Source organism: Panthera onca, chromosome C1 (assembly GCF_046562875.1).
Source record: "Panthera onca isolate mPanOnc1 chromosome C1, mPanOnc1 haplotype 2, whole genome shotgun sequence".
Taxonomy (NCBI): Eukaryota; Metazoa; Chordata; class Mammalia; order Carnivora; family Felidae; genus Panthera; species Panthera onca.
This window is the reverse complement of record NC_138346.1, coordinates 140880839-140896271: the sequence shown is the minus strand read 5'-3', so window position 1 is coordinate 140896271 and position 15433 is coordinate 140880839. Positions and strand designations below refer to the sequence as shown.

Sequence of the window (15433 nt, the reverse complement as noted above, 5' to 3'; positions counted from 1 at the left end):
ACCTGTGGGGACCCGGGGGAAGCTGCACTGGCACACTGACAGGCATTAACTGACCTGAACACGGTCCAATTTCACTTATTTACCTAGTGCCACTTAAACAAAGTGCAGAAAAAAAATTGAAAGGTGAAGAAATATACCTATTATCCCTAAAAAGATCACTTTCTGTCTAGAAAAGTAGAGGCTTATTTCATCTGACATTCTAGGCCTTTCCATCAATGGAAGCAGGGACAGCACTTGAGATTTGATGATTAAAGTCAAGGCACACAATGAACTATCACTAGGCTGACCTGTGGCAAAATACCATCCTTATTCTGAGAGTTTTCTCAGCCAAACACCTAGGAAAATGTCCTGACGACAGACGCTCCTACTTTAGCCAGAGATGTTCCGAGAGAACAATAAAGGCTGAATCAGCCTCAGCATTTTAATTTCACGGCATCTCAGGTACTCTGACAGTCAGTCTCTAGTTATTTTCACTGACAGTGATCTCTTCATTAAGCAGATTTAGAAGGGAAAAATAAAAACTCAAACACTACAAGAGCTCTTCTCACTGTCTGTTGCCTTGTTAAAGGCGAGAGCTTGGAGAAGGGGAATGGAATGTCTGTTCGCTGAGGAGCCACCAGGCCAGGCTCTGCACTGCGTGTTGTCACAGATTCTCAAGCAGGACCAACTAAATAATTGGTGGTGTCCAGTGCAAAATAAAACGTGGGTCCTTTGTCCCATATGTATTAAGAAATTTGAGAGTGACAGCAGAGTACTAACCCAAGTGCAGGGCCCTCCTGAGTGTGGGTCCCTATGTGGCTGCACAGGCCACATGCCCATGAAACTGGCTTTGCTCTCAAGCTAGGCTGCCCTAGGCTTGAATCTGGTCATGTGATTTTACTTTATTTTATTTTATTTTTTTTAACGTTGATTCATTTTTGAGACAGAGAGAGACAGAGCATGAACGGGGGAGGGTCAGAGAGAGGGAGACACAGAATCCGAAGCAGGCTCCAGGCTTTGAGCTGTCAGCACAGAGCCCGACGCGGGGCTCGAACTCACGGACCGCGAGATCATGACCTGAGCCGAAGTCGGACACCCAACCGACAGAGCCACCAAGGCGCCCCTCTGGTCATGTGATTTTAAATTTTTTTTTTTTCAACGTTTTTTATTTATTTTTGGGACAGAGAGAGACAGAGCATGAACGGGGGAGGGGCAGAGAGAGAGGGAGACACAGAATCGGAAACAGGCTCCAGGCTCCGAGCCATCAGCCCAGAGCCTGACACGGGGCTCGAACTCACAGACCGCGAGATCGTGACCTGGCTGAAGTCAGACGCTTAACCGACTGCGCCACCCAGGCGCCCCAAGGTCATGTGATTTTAGACAAGTCACCTGTAAAAGGGGGATAGTAATAGTCCATACCTCATTGAGTTGTTATTAGGATTAAATGAGTTAATATTTGACAAGTGCTTAGAAGAATACCTGGCCAGCGAGAACTTACCTAAATGCTTAGTAAAACTACACTCTGCCAAGGGATGCCTGGGTGGCTTAGTCGGTTAAGCGTCCGACTTCAGCTCAGGTCATGGATTTGCGGTTTGTGAGTTTGAGCCCCATGTCGGGCTCTGCAACAGCTCAGAGCCTGGAGCCTGCTTCAGATTCTGTGTCTCTCCATCTCTCGACCCCTCCCCTGCTCATGTTCTGTGTCTCCGTGTCTCTCAATAATAAATAAACGTTAAATAAAAAATTTTTTTTTTAAATATACTCTGCCAAGCCTAAACATCCCAAAATGCTAGGGACAGTTACAGCCATGACAATGTGAATTTACTAAAGCATTTTTTTTTTTTTAAAGTAGGCTCTATGCCCAGCATGTAGCCCAATGTGGGGCTTGAACTCACAACCCTGAAATTAAGACCTGAGCTGAGATCAAGAGTCAGACACTTAACTAAGTGAGCCACCCAGGGGTCCCAATTGAACATTTAAAAAAAAATTTTTTTTTTTTTACATTTATTTATTTTTGATAGAGACAGAGCACAAGTGGGGGAGGGGCCGAGAGAGAGGGAGACACAGAATCCAAAGCAGGCTCCAGGCTCTGAGCTGTCAGCAAAGAGCCCAACATGGGGCTCGAACTCACAGACCATGAGATCATGACCTGAGCCGAAGTCAGACGCTTAACCAACTGAGCCACCCAGGCACCCCTCCACTTGAACATCTGTAAAAATGGTTTTGAGTTTCAGGGGTTGGGTGGTTCAGTTTAGTGTCCGACTCTTGATTTCGGCTACGGTCATGATCTCACAGTTCGTGAGTTCAAAACCCTTACTGGACTCTGGGATGACGGCATAGAGCTTGCTTTGGATTCTCTCATTCTCTACCCCCACCCCGCCCCTACCCTAGTCATGTGCTTGCACACACATTCTAAATAGATAAATAAACTTAACATAAACAAATACAAAATGTAAAGGAAAAAAATGTTTTGAGTTTGGATTCCGGAAACACAGAATCATGTTTTTATTACTATGACAGTAGTCACCTTTTAATTTATTTTAACAATTAAACAAGACATTTCAAAAGATATTCTGGATTCAGGGCAACTACTCACAAAGCAAAACCAAAGAATAAAAAAAGATACTGGTGTATGCTCACGGTTCTGGAAGCCTGTGGAATGCAAATTGTCATGAAGCCCATTTAATATAACTGCTTCCTTTATACTGAAAGGATTCACTAGGGACTTTACTGCTTCCATACAGGAAATAAAGCCTGTTGTAGCTGAACAAAAACTAAGAAATATCTTTCTCTGCTACAATGCAGAATATTGTAAACAAAACAAAACAAAACAAAGAGCTGCAGAACAGGAAATGTTACTAATCATACTAATTCTATATTTAGTTGTAGGAAAAATATTACTAAGTCAAGTCAACAGATAACTTGCAGGTAGTGACAAAAAAGAAAAGAAATTTGGTGCACAGAAGCATAAATACTTAATGATTTATAAACGTTTGTTTTATAAGAGCACCCTCAGTTTCTTTACTGAGTTACACATTTTTTACTCCTCACCACCAATAATTCTCAGGACCTTCAGAAACCTTTATAATAAACATGTAGTTTTTCTCTCCCCCAATTGTGATAAATATGTTTGACTGCAAAATTCTAGAGAAGAAAGTTGTCATTTGTCAGACAATTCGCCCGAGGTACACAGACTTGGGATACTTCTCCTTAAGAGCCGGCCACTGAACAATGAAGTAATCGGAGAGGTGAAACAGAATCTTTCCGGACAGGGATAAATGTTCTACTCGGCAGATGCTTTCAACATAGACAATGATCACTTTCTTTATTCCTAGTATCCCAAGGAGAAGGGCAGATACGCAGACAGGAACACACGTTCCTGGTCCATTACACAACACCTTAAAAAAAAAAAAAAAAAGTTGAAGGTCAAATTAACATACAGAATACTAATCTAAATGAGGCATTTAAAGTTAAAAACAGTCACATCTTAGAGGAGACTTTTTATTATCCTAAGCCTTGAATTATTCCTTATCAAGATCTAGTGTGCAGCAAACCCCATGCACATAGGAGTAGACAGGGCTCCGTGCTGGCTCTCCTGCTTACCAGCTGTGTGGCTCGAGGCAAACAACTTAACTTCTCTGGGCCAGTGGCTCCAGGCAAACAACTTAACTTCTCTGCTACCAGAGGGTGTCTAGCACAGTGCCTGATGCTCAGCCAGGATCCACTGTGTTGTGTTGCTCTTCTCCAATTGCTTGCGGGTCACACAAATACACAGAAGACAGATAAAGTCAGCTATGAGTCACTATTTTCTCACGTACCAACTTGTTCTTGTTGATTTTCTAAAATAATCTTTATAACGGTTGGAGCATTGACATGTAAGATGTAGAAGAAAATGTCTTTAAATGACTATGTAGGGTATTTTTGTGGGGTATATATAATCATTTTAGGAGTCCAGGCCAACAAATGGGATATTTGAGAGAAGGCTACTAAATGAATGAGGTTTTTTTTCCCCTCACGAGAATTTAATCTGTGTTTGTGGTCCAGGGATTTTGATGCTTTTGAATTTTGCTAATTTTTATAAAAAGCCACCGGTTAAAAACAATTTAGAAATAACAATTGTTATTTGGCAAAAGTAACAAGAGAAACAGAAATCCAACTCCTAGAGCAACTGCAAAGACTTTTTAGAAGACTTTTAAGAAAATGAGAGGAAGCCTATTTCATGGAATTGTCGGTAAGATAATTTATTATTATTTTCTGAGAAAAATTGTTTTGCACAACATTGTAATCATGTGCCCGTATTTACTTAGCAAAGCCTAATAAAGCATTTTTTTTTTTTACTCCACAAATCAAAGAACAGGAGATTTGTGGCTGTCTACACGTGCCTGCTGGGCATTTTCTACAATGTCACATGATCTTTCCAGCACATAGTCCACAAAACTTATCAGACATCAGAGAATCTTAGAGTTGAAAGGGTCTCCAGATATACTGTCTGACCATCTCGGCATTTCAGAGACTGTCCTGATAGACGATGGACTGGACGGACATTCTGCCAGGGCTGTAAGACTCGGTCAGGGCTCTCAGGGTTTGATAAGTTATCTGATCTAGGCTCCGCCCTTCCTGGAGACAAGCCCACCTGACACACCATCCACAGGACTTTGGGAAGAGAGAAGGTAGCCTGTTTCAGGTGGGAACCAATCTTTTTTATGCCTTCCTTAAAGTGGCTACCTACCTACCCCCTGTCTTTATGAAGAGTTTTTGTTTAGTTTTTCTTAAATTACCAGCTACTAAGCTGCTCTCCAGACCAATCTTCTTTGATCCCTATTGAGTTGCCCTTATAACTTTTTCTTCACAGACCCTGAAGACACTGTAATAGAAAGAACATGGGACTGAGAGTCGGGAACAGGGTACAACCCTGTTCAACAGTGTTGAACTGAACAGGGTTCAATTACTGTCTCTTTACTGTTGGGACAGTAACGAGAATCACCACCTAGGCTCTCACTGCCACTCTTTATCAACAACTCACTGTGGCCAGGTACTGTACTAAACAGTCCACACACATTATTTTAATTACTCCTCACAGCAATCATTTGAGGCAAGTTTTATTGTCCCTTTTTGCAGAATAGGAAACTGAGGCACAGAGAGATTTGGTAAGTTGCCTGATCGCATGTTTAGGAGTGGAGGACGTCTATTGCTTCAGTCACTTTTTACCTGGGACTCGGTTACCATATGTACAGGGAGAGTGGACTCAATGACTTTCCCTGTCAGCTCCAGGATTCTTCTAATTCTATGACTCTAATTCGCCTCTAGTTTTGTCTTATGCCTAAATTACAAGATTGTTCTGAATCCTTTCAGAGTTCAGAATTCTAAAAATCCTATTGATGCAAGGTTTCTCAACAGTGGCATTACTGACATTTTGGACAGGATAATTTTTCATTGTGGTGGCCTGTCCTGCACATTGTAGGATGTTTAACAGCACCCCTGGCCTCTACCCACAAGATTCCAGTAGGCAAGACAATTAAGAATGTCTCCAGGCATTGCCAAATGTCTCTAGTTGAGAACCACTGCATTAATGTATTCCCTGATCCTTGGCTTATTTGTGTTGCATTTCTCAATCTTTTTTACATGGAACTGAACAAAATAAAACCTACAGCTAAAAAATAATGTAAAGATTGCTTGTTGGGTCTTCAATGTCACAAAAATATTTTCATGTTCGTTGCCTTTGAAACAAATGTACATATCCATGTGTGTTCATTTCACTACCTGAACATACAAACTGTGAATGTTCTGATGGAAATGTCTGTATACAGGCAGGGAAATGACTGGCCATTGGTGGGAGATGCATTAACAACCTGCTACAGATCAGAAATAGAGATTGTTAAGCTAAAAGTGGAAATTAAAGGTATTCATTTGTTTATCTCTGTCCTCTATTTCTATTTTGAGGCACCTTACTATCAAAGTCCTTGATACGATAAAACCACAAAACCATAAATCAAGTATTTAAAAAAAAATGGCATGGGGCACCTGGGTGGCTCAGTTGGTTAAGCGTCCGACTTCAGCTCAGGTCATGAACTTGCAGTCTGTGAGTTCGAGCCCCGCATCAGGCTCTGTGCTGACAGCTCGGAGCCTGGAGCCTACTTTGGATTCTGTGTCTCCCTCTCTCTCTGCCCCTCCCCCACTCATGCTCTGTCTCTCTGTCTCAGAAATAAATAAACATTAAAAAAAATTTTTAAAAATGGCAAATTCATCTTGAGGAAAACTTTGGCGAAGGAAAGCTACTTTTAATTAAGCACAGGTTTTGATCCTGCATTTTACAGAAGCCTAGGCAAGACAATTAAATTGTGGACTGTGGAGTTTCCACTGTTTAATGAAGCATATCAGAAAGACTTATTCCAAGCATTGAACAAAACAGAATTTTAAGTAAAAAAGATGTTAAACGATATAATGGTTGATCTTGTCTTTTTAAAAAAACACAGAAATACTCTTCATATTTCTATTTCTTAAAATGGACATTCTCAAGAAATATGGGGGCATTGCTTTTATTGTCTTTCCTCCTTTCTACTTTGTAAGCTCCTTATGGGCAACTTCTAGGACCATCTATGTTCTACACCTGGAACAACAAAAGGCACTCACTAAATTTTGCTCAAAGGAGTGAAGGGGTAAAGGAGGGGTGGGGAATCTTTTGCCCATTGTATATAGAGTGGAATGCTCCATTTGCTACACTCAACTCCATTTGTAACGCTATCATACACACTTAGCATAAACATAAAAGCTGTAACTGACAGCTTTTTTTATATTAAATATAATTTATTGTCAAGTTGGTTTCCATACAACACTCAGTGCTCATCCCAACAGGTGCCCTCCTCAATGCCCATCACCCACTTTCCCCTCTCCCCCATCTCCCATCAACCCTCAGTTTGTTCTCAGTATTTAAGAGTCTCTTAAGGTTTGCCTCCTTCTCTCTCTGTAACTTTTTTTCCTCTCTTCCCCTCCCCCATTGTCTTCTGTTAAGTTTCTCAGGATCTACATATGAGTGAAAACATATGGTATCTGTCTTTCTCTGCTTGACTTATTTCACTTAGCATAATACCCTCCAGTTCCATCACGGTGCTGCAAATGGCCAGATTTCATTCTTTCTCATTGCCAAGTAGTATTCCATTGTATATATAAACCACACCTTCTTTATCCATTCATCTGTAACTGACAGGTTTTTAGAAAATCATCCCACATCCACTTGCCTTTTCTTCAGGGAACCATTGTACTGTATTTCTCTCTCTCTCTCTCAACTTAAGTGCTTGGGTAGACTCCATAACCAACTATAAGGAGAGGACATATGACTCCAGTCTGACCAGTCCTGGCATCAAATTCCCCTGACAGAAGTCACTTGTTCAGGGAAGAGCACCTAATCCAGTGAGAAAACCACAAGATGGAGCGGGACATTTGTTGGGGCTGCTGAGAGAGCAGTGACTTTTCTGCTATACGAAAACCTTGGAGGATGTAGGCCTGGCACTGTTAACACTTCTCTTGCTACCCTGAGAATGAAGCCATCACAAAGCAGAAGAGAACAGAACTGAGAGATGAAGACAGGCCAGGTCCCAAAGGTAGCATTTATGATCCATGAATCCAGCTGTGCCTGAAGGAAACCAGATCTATCTCTAGACTTGCCAGGTATGTGAGGGAATACATTCCATTTTTACTTAAGACAGCACGAATCGGGACTTCTGTCACTAGTAATAAAAAGTGTACTAATTGACGTAGCCCTTGATTTTGTCTAACTCCCTGACTAGCCTCTGACTAGTTGTAGTGCCAACTGTTAAGTGTTCAATATGTGCCTGCTAGATGAATTAACGAGCCAATAAATAAACTTTCTCTGAGAGCAGAAAATCCAAGAGATGTACTAAGGATAATACAAGTTATAGGTCAAGAAAACAGAAAGAGGTCAGGGCTAATATAAAGTCATGAGGGTAGATGAGCTGGATCAAGGATCAATGGTTACAAAAGGATTGTTGCTCTGTAGATGTGGGTCACCACAGGCCCAAGTCCTGTTGGCTGAAACATAACACTGGCATGTATGAAGAAATATAGTTAATTTGGGGAGTCTGAACTCAACTTCTGGCCTAGTGGGAACTCCATACACACAATGTGGGCCAAGACCTTTGGGGTCTGGATTGTTTTGAAGGTAAGAAACCATGAAGCTGAGAGCGATCCAACAGGGGGCACGTGAAGGAGAGATTAAAAGCCAGATGGGGAGCCCAACTAGGGCTGCAAGTGCAGGGAATGGGCAGAAAAGCAGAGTCTGACTCTGAGGTACCTGCCTGAAAGCTAGGCTTTCAAACAGCTTCTTGCTGGTGGAGGTGGAGGCTGGAGACAGCTCGTGAACGGCAGGGACAGAGCTGCAGGGAAGGTTCTGCAGAGCTTCCAGGGTCATGGATAAAGCTGGAGAACTAGAGGCCACTGTCAAAGCTGAGCTGGCTTAAGCAGGTAGTCTCTGTGGAGGTCACAGGTTTCAAAATCAACAGTCCTGTTTATTAGGATACTGGTTTTACTTTGTAGACAGGTAAATGGGGAAGATGCGGGAGGGAGCAAACACTGAGGTGGAGGAATAGTCCGGAGACACAGGGAGAAAAACGGCATAGATATAAGGCTTAACAGGAAGCAAAGTCAGATAAAGTGCTTAAGAGCGCATCTTCTTATTTTAGAAAAATAAGAAACCCACAAGGTCACCTGACTTAGCCTATGACCCAAAGTGTGTCAAAGATAACGAATCAATATTTCTTATAGCCAAGAAAGCTACAAAGATAGAGATCATCAGATTTGGCCAAGAGAAGAGTAATGGACACCTCAGGGATAGCTATTCCAGTGAATCTTTGGGCTAAAATACAGGTCAGGAGAAGAGTGAGCCCAAAGGGGAAGAGAGCTCCAGGAGGAGCTGGGTGAGTGAAGCAGGCTGGGGAAAAGGTTTATAGGATGGAATGAATGATCTATATGTGAACATAAAGATCAGTGGAACTGGTGGTGAGGGAGGAACTTACTCTACAGAAAAGAGTGAATTCTTTCAACACCAGGAGAAAAGAGTTAGAATTCTGAGTATTTTTGAGGTTGGTTTGGGAAAAATTGTATTTTTTGAGAACACGACAAAGGATAAGAATGATGCCACTGGAAGTTTGCTCCCAGTGGATTTTCTTTTAAATGCTAATAATTTTCAGCTCATTGTGTAAACCACAAAAAGCATAAAGAAAAAAAGTAACCTTTCCAATCTCATCAATCTGTTAAATTTTGGTGTATTCTCTTTCAGTGAATGTCTTTATATAAACATTTATATTTTACTAGAAAACAGGATCACATATGCACATACATAATTGTGAGAGCTTATATATAAATATTGTAGAATTCTGGTTAGCTATAGTTTTGTGTGTTATAAAAAGTTTTTAAAATTCCATGATTTTTAATGACTGCCTATATTTAATTCTATGGCTAGCTCATAATTCAATTAACTCTTCTCTGTTAGAAATTTAGATTGACTCCTTTTCTTTCTGTTCTAAATCATGCTGTTTGATGTCTTTGTATAGATATCTGTGACCCCTAATGTTTTAATTTGGGATTGAACTACGTTCCAGAGTTCTTGCTGAGGGAGAGGTTAGAAGAAACAGCTTCAAGGACTTAAGGAAGTTGCAGAAAGTTTATTAAAACAACTGTCATGAATTGGGAATGGGCCATGTGGTGTTTTGGGTTTTGTTCCTGCCTAGAATCTGTTTGAGCAATTTCTTACCGTATGAACTGTGGCAGCAAGCAGAGCCCAGCTCTCATGGCCTAAGTGAGACTCCTTTCTAGGTCCCCTCAGCAGCTCGTGGACAGGCCAGTGACTTGGCCAGATGTTTCTGCCTAGATCTGACCAAGAGCCAGGGGTGTAGAAAAGCAACTCTGGAGAAGAAACGGTTTCTGTGACAAAGGTGCCATTGAAGAGACTCCTGTCCAGTACTCGCAGTGGCAGGTACAGTGTTCGCTCTCCAGTAGCAGTGGCAGAAGTGTCTTCCCAAACCAGGTCTGTGGCCATGGAATTTTGGCCATGGCCCTAACTGTTCTGCTCCCATCTTGTCCCTCCATGTTTTCTAGTCCAACCTCACTGGCTTTCTCAGTAATTCTGAGAGCTCTTCTTTTAAGGTTCCCAGACCCAATTCCAAAGTGTGTGTGTGTGTGTGTGTGTGTGTGTGTGTGTGGAGGGGGGAGGAGTGTGGATGGTGTCCCTACACACAGTACCAAGCAATTCTCAGATATCAGCAGCATGACTGAGAATTTAACTCAATTTTGACGTTATCTGGGGATAGTACCAGCATCCACAAGTTTAAGGACCAGTCCTATGAGAATGCTCCTCACTCCCTACTTCAGACATCAGTCACAAGCCTCAGGCTATTAAACCTGTATTTCTGATTGACAGGCTATAGCCTGGAAGTTAGAATGACTTCCTCGGTAGGTTCTTTTAATTTCCTAGAGCAGCTCACAGAACTCAGGGAAACATTTATGTTTACCAATTTATTAAAGGACGTGAATAGTCAGAGGAAGGGGGAGGTATAGCACACCACTGTCCCCAATCTCCAAGTGTCCACCAACCCAGAAGTTCTCTGAACCCAGTCCTTTTGGGTGTTTATGGGGACTTTACTATATAGTAATGACTAAGTCACTGGCCATTGGCTGATTCAACCTCCAGACCTTCTTCCCTCCCCCGAGATGGGGTTTGGGGGGAACTTGAAAGTTCCAACCTTCTAATCACAGGGTTGGTCCTCCTGGCAACTAGGACCCGAAAGTCACCTTCGTTACTGTAACACAAGACTCATTCATTGCCCTATCACAGGAAATTCCAAGGGTTTTAGGAGCCTTGAGCTGGAAATCTTGGACCAAGACTAAATACATATGAGAAATGTATTCATTTCATTCATTCATTCAAATGACCAAATAATATATTTCTTATAAATCACATAATTTTAGCTTTCAATAGCCTTTCACTAAATTCTTTTCCTATTTCAAGTAGCCAGAGTGGATTCAAAAAAAATTTTTTTTAAGTTTATTTATTTTGACAGAGAGAGAGGCAGAAAGAGAGGAGACAGAAAATCCCAAGCAGGCTCTGCACCATCAGTGCAGAGCCTGATGTGGGGCTCGAACCCCTGAACTGTGAAATCATGACCTGAGCCGAAACCAAGTTTCAGATGCTTAACCGACTTAGCCACCCAGGTGCCCCAGCCAGAGTGTATTTACCAAGAATCTGTACTGGTATGGGAAGAACAAAGACACAGAATAGCAAATGCAGAGTCAGACGAGGAATGGATCACGTCAGGGCAGAAACAACATTTGCGCTGGCAGGGCTAAGAGCACCGAAGCACAGGGAGCAGACACAGTGAGACATGGATGAGGGCAATGCCACAGGAAGGGCCAGGTGAGCAAGTACTCCAGAATGGGAAGGGGAGGTGAAAGACCTCAGCCACAGAGGAGGAGGGCAAGAGCAGTGAGGAAACAGCTCTGAAAACTGGAGGGAGAAGCATCTGTGAATAATCAAGGGAGGGAGGAAGAAAATGCAGTTGGAGAGCAGGTGGTCTGTAACATGTAGAGGTTAGTCAGGGGACCAGAAAGCTCGGGTGAAGCCGGAGGAAAGGCAGTGCTGAGTGTCCACGACCAGTGGAAGTGGACGGCAGAAAGGAAAAGGATGAGTAGCAGATGGGATGACGTATTCCTTGGCTCACAATGTGGTACATTGCATTTCTTCTTTTTTATGGATATTTGATCATCTGAGTATTAACAGTTAAACAGAAACATCTAAATATCAAAAATAATGTGAAATAACCAAATGAATCCTAAACACTAGAATCAACAGCTATTTATGAACTTAAGGTCTCTTACAATTCCACTGCTAACACACAGAATTTTCAGAGTTGTCATCATTGTGTATGTAGCATTCTGAGGTCTACTTTTCCAATTCCATCACTGCTTCCATTCCATGTGCTACATAGGCATTCGCTGCTTTGCAGCATGAACGTGCAATAGTCTACCTGGATACTTTCTAGCTTCTCTTGACACAGGTATAGCTTTCATTTTCTTCTTTTTTTTTTGTGAGTGAAGAATGAAACTGAACTTATTAATGTAATGACATCATTTGTAATGATGCTTTAAGCAGTGTTCACAGAAAAACAGACCGCCAATTTACACATGTTGAACAAGAGGTAATTGTGTTTACCACCAAAATACTTAGGTTAGATAAAGAATTGACACCTTTGAGAGAGAGATACCGGCTTCCAGCTACGGAATGAGTAAGTCCTAGGGATACAAGGTACAGCCAATGGACTAGAGTCAATCCTTTAGTAATACTGTTGTGTGCTTTCACATGATAGCTACACTTGTGGTTAAGTACAACTTAATTTATAGACATATGGAATGACTACGATGTATGCCTAAAACTGATACAACAAATGTATGAACAGTATTTCAATTAAAAATTGACATCCTTTACACTATCTTTAATTTCTCCTTCTTTGCCATTAAAAAATCATTCCTGGGGCACCTGGGTGGCTTAGTCGGCTAAGCGTCTGACTTCGACTCAGGTCATGATCTTGCTTTCATCTTCTTTTAAAAAGGTAAATTTAGGGGCGCCTGGGTGGCTCAGTCGGTTGAGCGGCCGACTTCGGCTCAGGTCATGATCTTGCGGTCTGTGAGTTCGAGCCCCGCGTCGGGCTCTGTGCTGACAGCTCAGAGCCTGGAGCCTGTTTCGGATTCTGTGTCTCCCTCTCTCTGACCCTCCCCCATTCATGCTCTATCTCTCTCTGTCTCAAAAGTAAATAAACATTAAAAAAAAATTTTAAAAAAAGGTAAATTTAATAAATTGCTTTTTATCTAGTCTAATGTGCTCATGTTGTAAGGATACTGATTTTATTGCTGGCTCCTCAAATTATCAATTACTTGTACTTTGCTTGGTGACAACTCAAAAAAACTGTTCCTAATGTAAATGAGGTTCCTGGACCAAATTCCAACGTGTGTGTGTGTGTGTGTGTGTGTGTAGGCTTCCCCACACCAACAGTGATCTAGATACCAGCCGGGTGTCTTACAATTTGACTCAATTCTGACACTACCTACACAGAGACAGAATCAGATTCCAAAGGTAAAGGGCTCAGTCCTATAAGTCCACCCTTCACTTCAGATACCAGTCACACACCCAGGATGGTACCTGTGCTTCTGGCTGACAGGCTACAAACTGGAGGCTCCAGCTACCTGCTCGAACTCAGGATACCGCAAGCCCATGCTGTTACTGGTACTTCTGCCTAAATGGCTCTAAATCAGAGGTTCCCACAATCCCTTGCTTGAGTTCAATTAATTTGCTAGAATAGCTCACAGAACCCAGAAAAAGACATTTACTTGCTAGATTACTGATTTATTACAAAGGATGTTAAGGGATATGAATCAACAGCCAGATGAGGAGATACACAGGGCAAGTTATGGGCACGTGGAGCTTCCATGCCCTCTTGGAACTTGCCATTCTCCCCAAATCACCTTGTGTTCACTAACCTAGAAGCTCTCCGAACCCTGTCTTCTCGGGTTTTTGTGGAGGCTTCCTTACACAGTCATGATTGACTAAATCATTGGCCACTGGTGACTGAATGTACCTCCAGCCTCTCTCCCCTCCCTGAAGGTTGGGAGGGGGGTTGGCACTTAAAGTGCTAACCCTCTAATCACACGGTTGGCTATGCTGGCAACCAGCCCCCATCTTAAGGGCTCTCCAAATAAAACCTTTACTGCTCTCATTACTTAGGAAATTCTAACAGTTTTAGAGGAGCTTTGAGTCAGGAACTGTGGATTAAGACCAGATATATACGAGAAATATATTTTTGGGTCACCTGAATGGCCATAAACATGCTTTTCTTCTAAATCACAATATCGCACATTGCAATAAAAAAACAACAGTAAGTTTTCATCCTGTAGGATCTTCTCCAGTTAAGTTCCCTATATTGACACTGATTACTCCAGTTCAGTCAGAATATTCTTGTTTATGTTGCATTCACACAATCCATCAAGAGGCTGGACAACATGGTGCTTATGGGCCAGGGATTTACGATCACACAGACATGGGTTGGCTGTTTCACAGCAGTGTGACCAGGGACAAACTGCTTATCCATTCCATGGCTCAGTTTCCTCACTTATGGATTACTTCATTCAAGAAGTATTTATTGAGCAAAGATAACATGCCAGGTACTATTCTGGGTATTAGGAATGTACTGATGAACAAAAGTCCCTGACTTCACAAAGTGTACGTTGCAGTGGGTAGACAGAAAATAACAGATGCATGTGTGAACATACAACACAGAGCAGGCTAAGGAAAGAGGAGATACGGAGGTCAAGTAAGAGCTGGGAGGAGGTGACTTGTAAGCAAATATGTGATGAAGTGGTGTGGTCTTCTGAGGAAAAGAGACACCAGAGCAAGAGGCAGGAAAGAAGAGGCAGATTTTGTGGACTGACTGTAAGTTACTGAGGGCTAATGAAAGGGTTTGGGGGGTTAGGGAGGGGCAGGAGCTTGAGACAGATCATAATCTCACAGAGCTGTTATGTCCAGGTGAAACTCTATCTTCGGGGTTTGGCTTCTCGTGGTAAATACTGGAAACAAAGACACACAGGGCCAGATGACACTGGCCTGATGGTGCCGTGGGGAGGCAGATAATAAGCTTTAATGTATTCTTCTTCTTGGGAGCTTGTAGTAGGTAGGGAGAGAATGTGAGGGGTGGGGAAGAGTCATTAACCAGAAACAAACCAGAACATGAGGAAAACGGCATCTACTTAATAGTGTTACTGTGGAGATTAAATAAGCTAACACGTGTAAAAGCATCTGATGTAGTGCTTGGCCCATTTTAAAAATTCAATAAGTGGCAGTTATTATGATCCACCCAAAAGTCAAGGAGTGTAATTATGGCATTTTTCAAACTCTTGAGAGTGTTCACAAGGCTCTTCCTTCACTCTGTCACAGGCATAGTGCTGACCTGGCGCGATTCATCTTATCTGTCAGAGGACACCTCAGAAGAGTAACCCAACCATCCATTTTGTCTTTACCTTCCAGTCATGTTTTTTTTGCCCTGCCTGCTCCCCTACAAGTGACACCGGTGCAAGAAAATGATGGAAGGAGCCTGATTACCAGCAGTGGTATTTTCCGGATTTCCACAGACAGTAGACAACTGAAGGATTCTTGAGCATCCCTGTTTTGGGCCTGCGGAGCCCCAGTAGTGTATCTCTCAGCCTGTGGCCAAATGGCCGTGAAAGTTGGCGGCTGCAACACGGTCAGCAAGCCTGATAACGTGATGAATAAGCCTCATCTTGTTCATTTCAAAACAGGAGATGGCTATTTTATCCTTGCATGGGAAACCAGACTCCCAACCTTCTGGCGACCTTCCTGATTTGTCAGGTTTGGGTTCAGCAACAGGGGTGGCAGGTAAAC

The 15433-nt window shown here is 42.3% G+C and overlaps 1 protein-coding gene across 2 annotated transcripts in view; it reads right to left on the bottom strand.

The window, feature by feature from the left end:
* Positions 1 to 2444: 2444 nt before the first annotated feature.
* Positions 2445 to 15433, bottom strand: part of ALG14 (ALG14 UDP-N-acetylglucosaminyltransferase subunit) — a 102603-nt gene continuing 89614 nt past the window's right edge. Inside the window, exon 4 of one of the 2 annotated variants that reach the window (XM_060625100.2) lies at positions 2445 to 3374. In XM_060625100.2, the coding sequence (XP_060481083.1) occupies positions 3144 to 3374 (231 nt within the window). In that variant the 3' untranslated portion in view covers positions 2445 to 3143. The remainder of the gene's footprint in view (positions 3375 to 15433) is intronic. The other variant, XM_060625101.2, reaches the window with a different exon arrangement.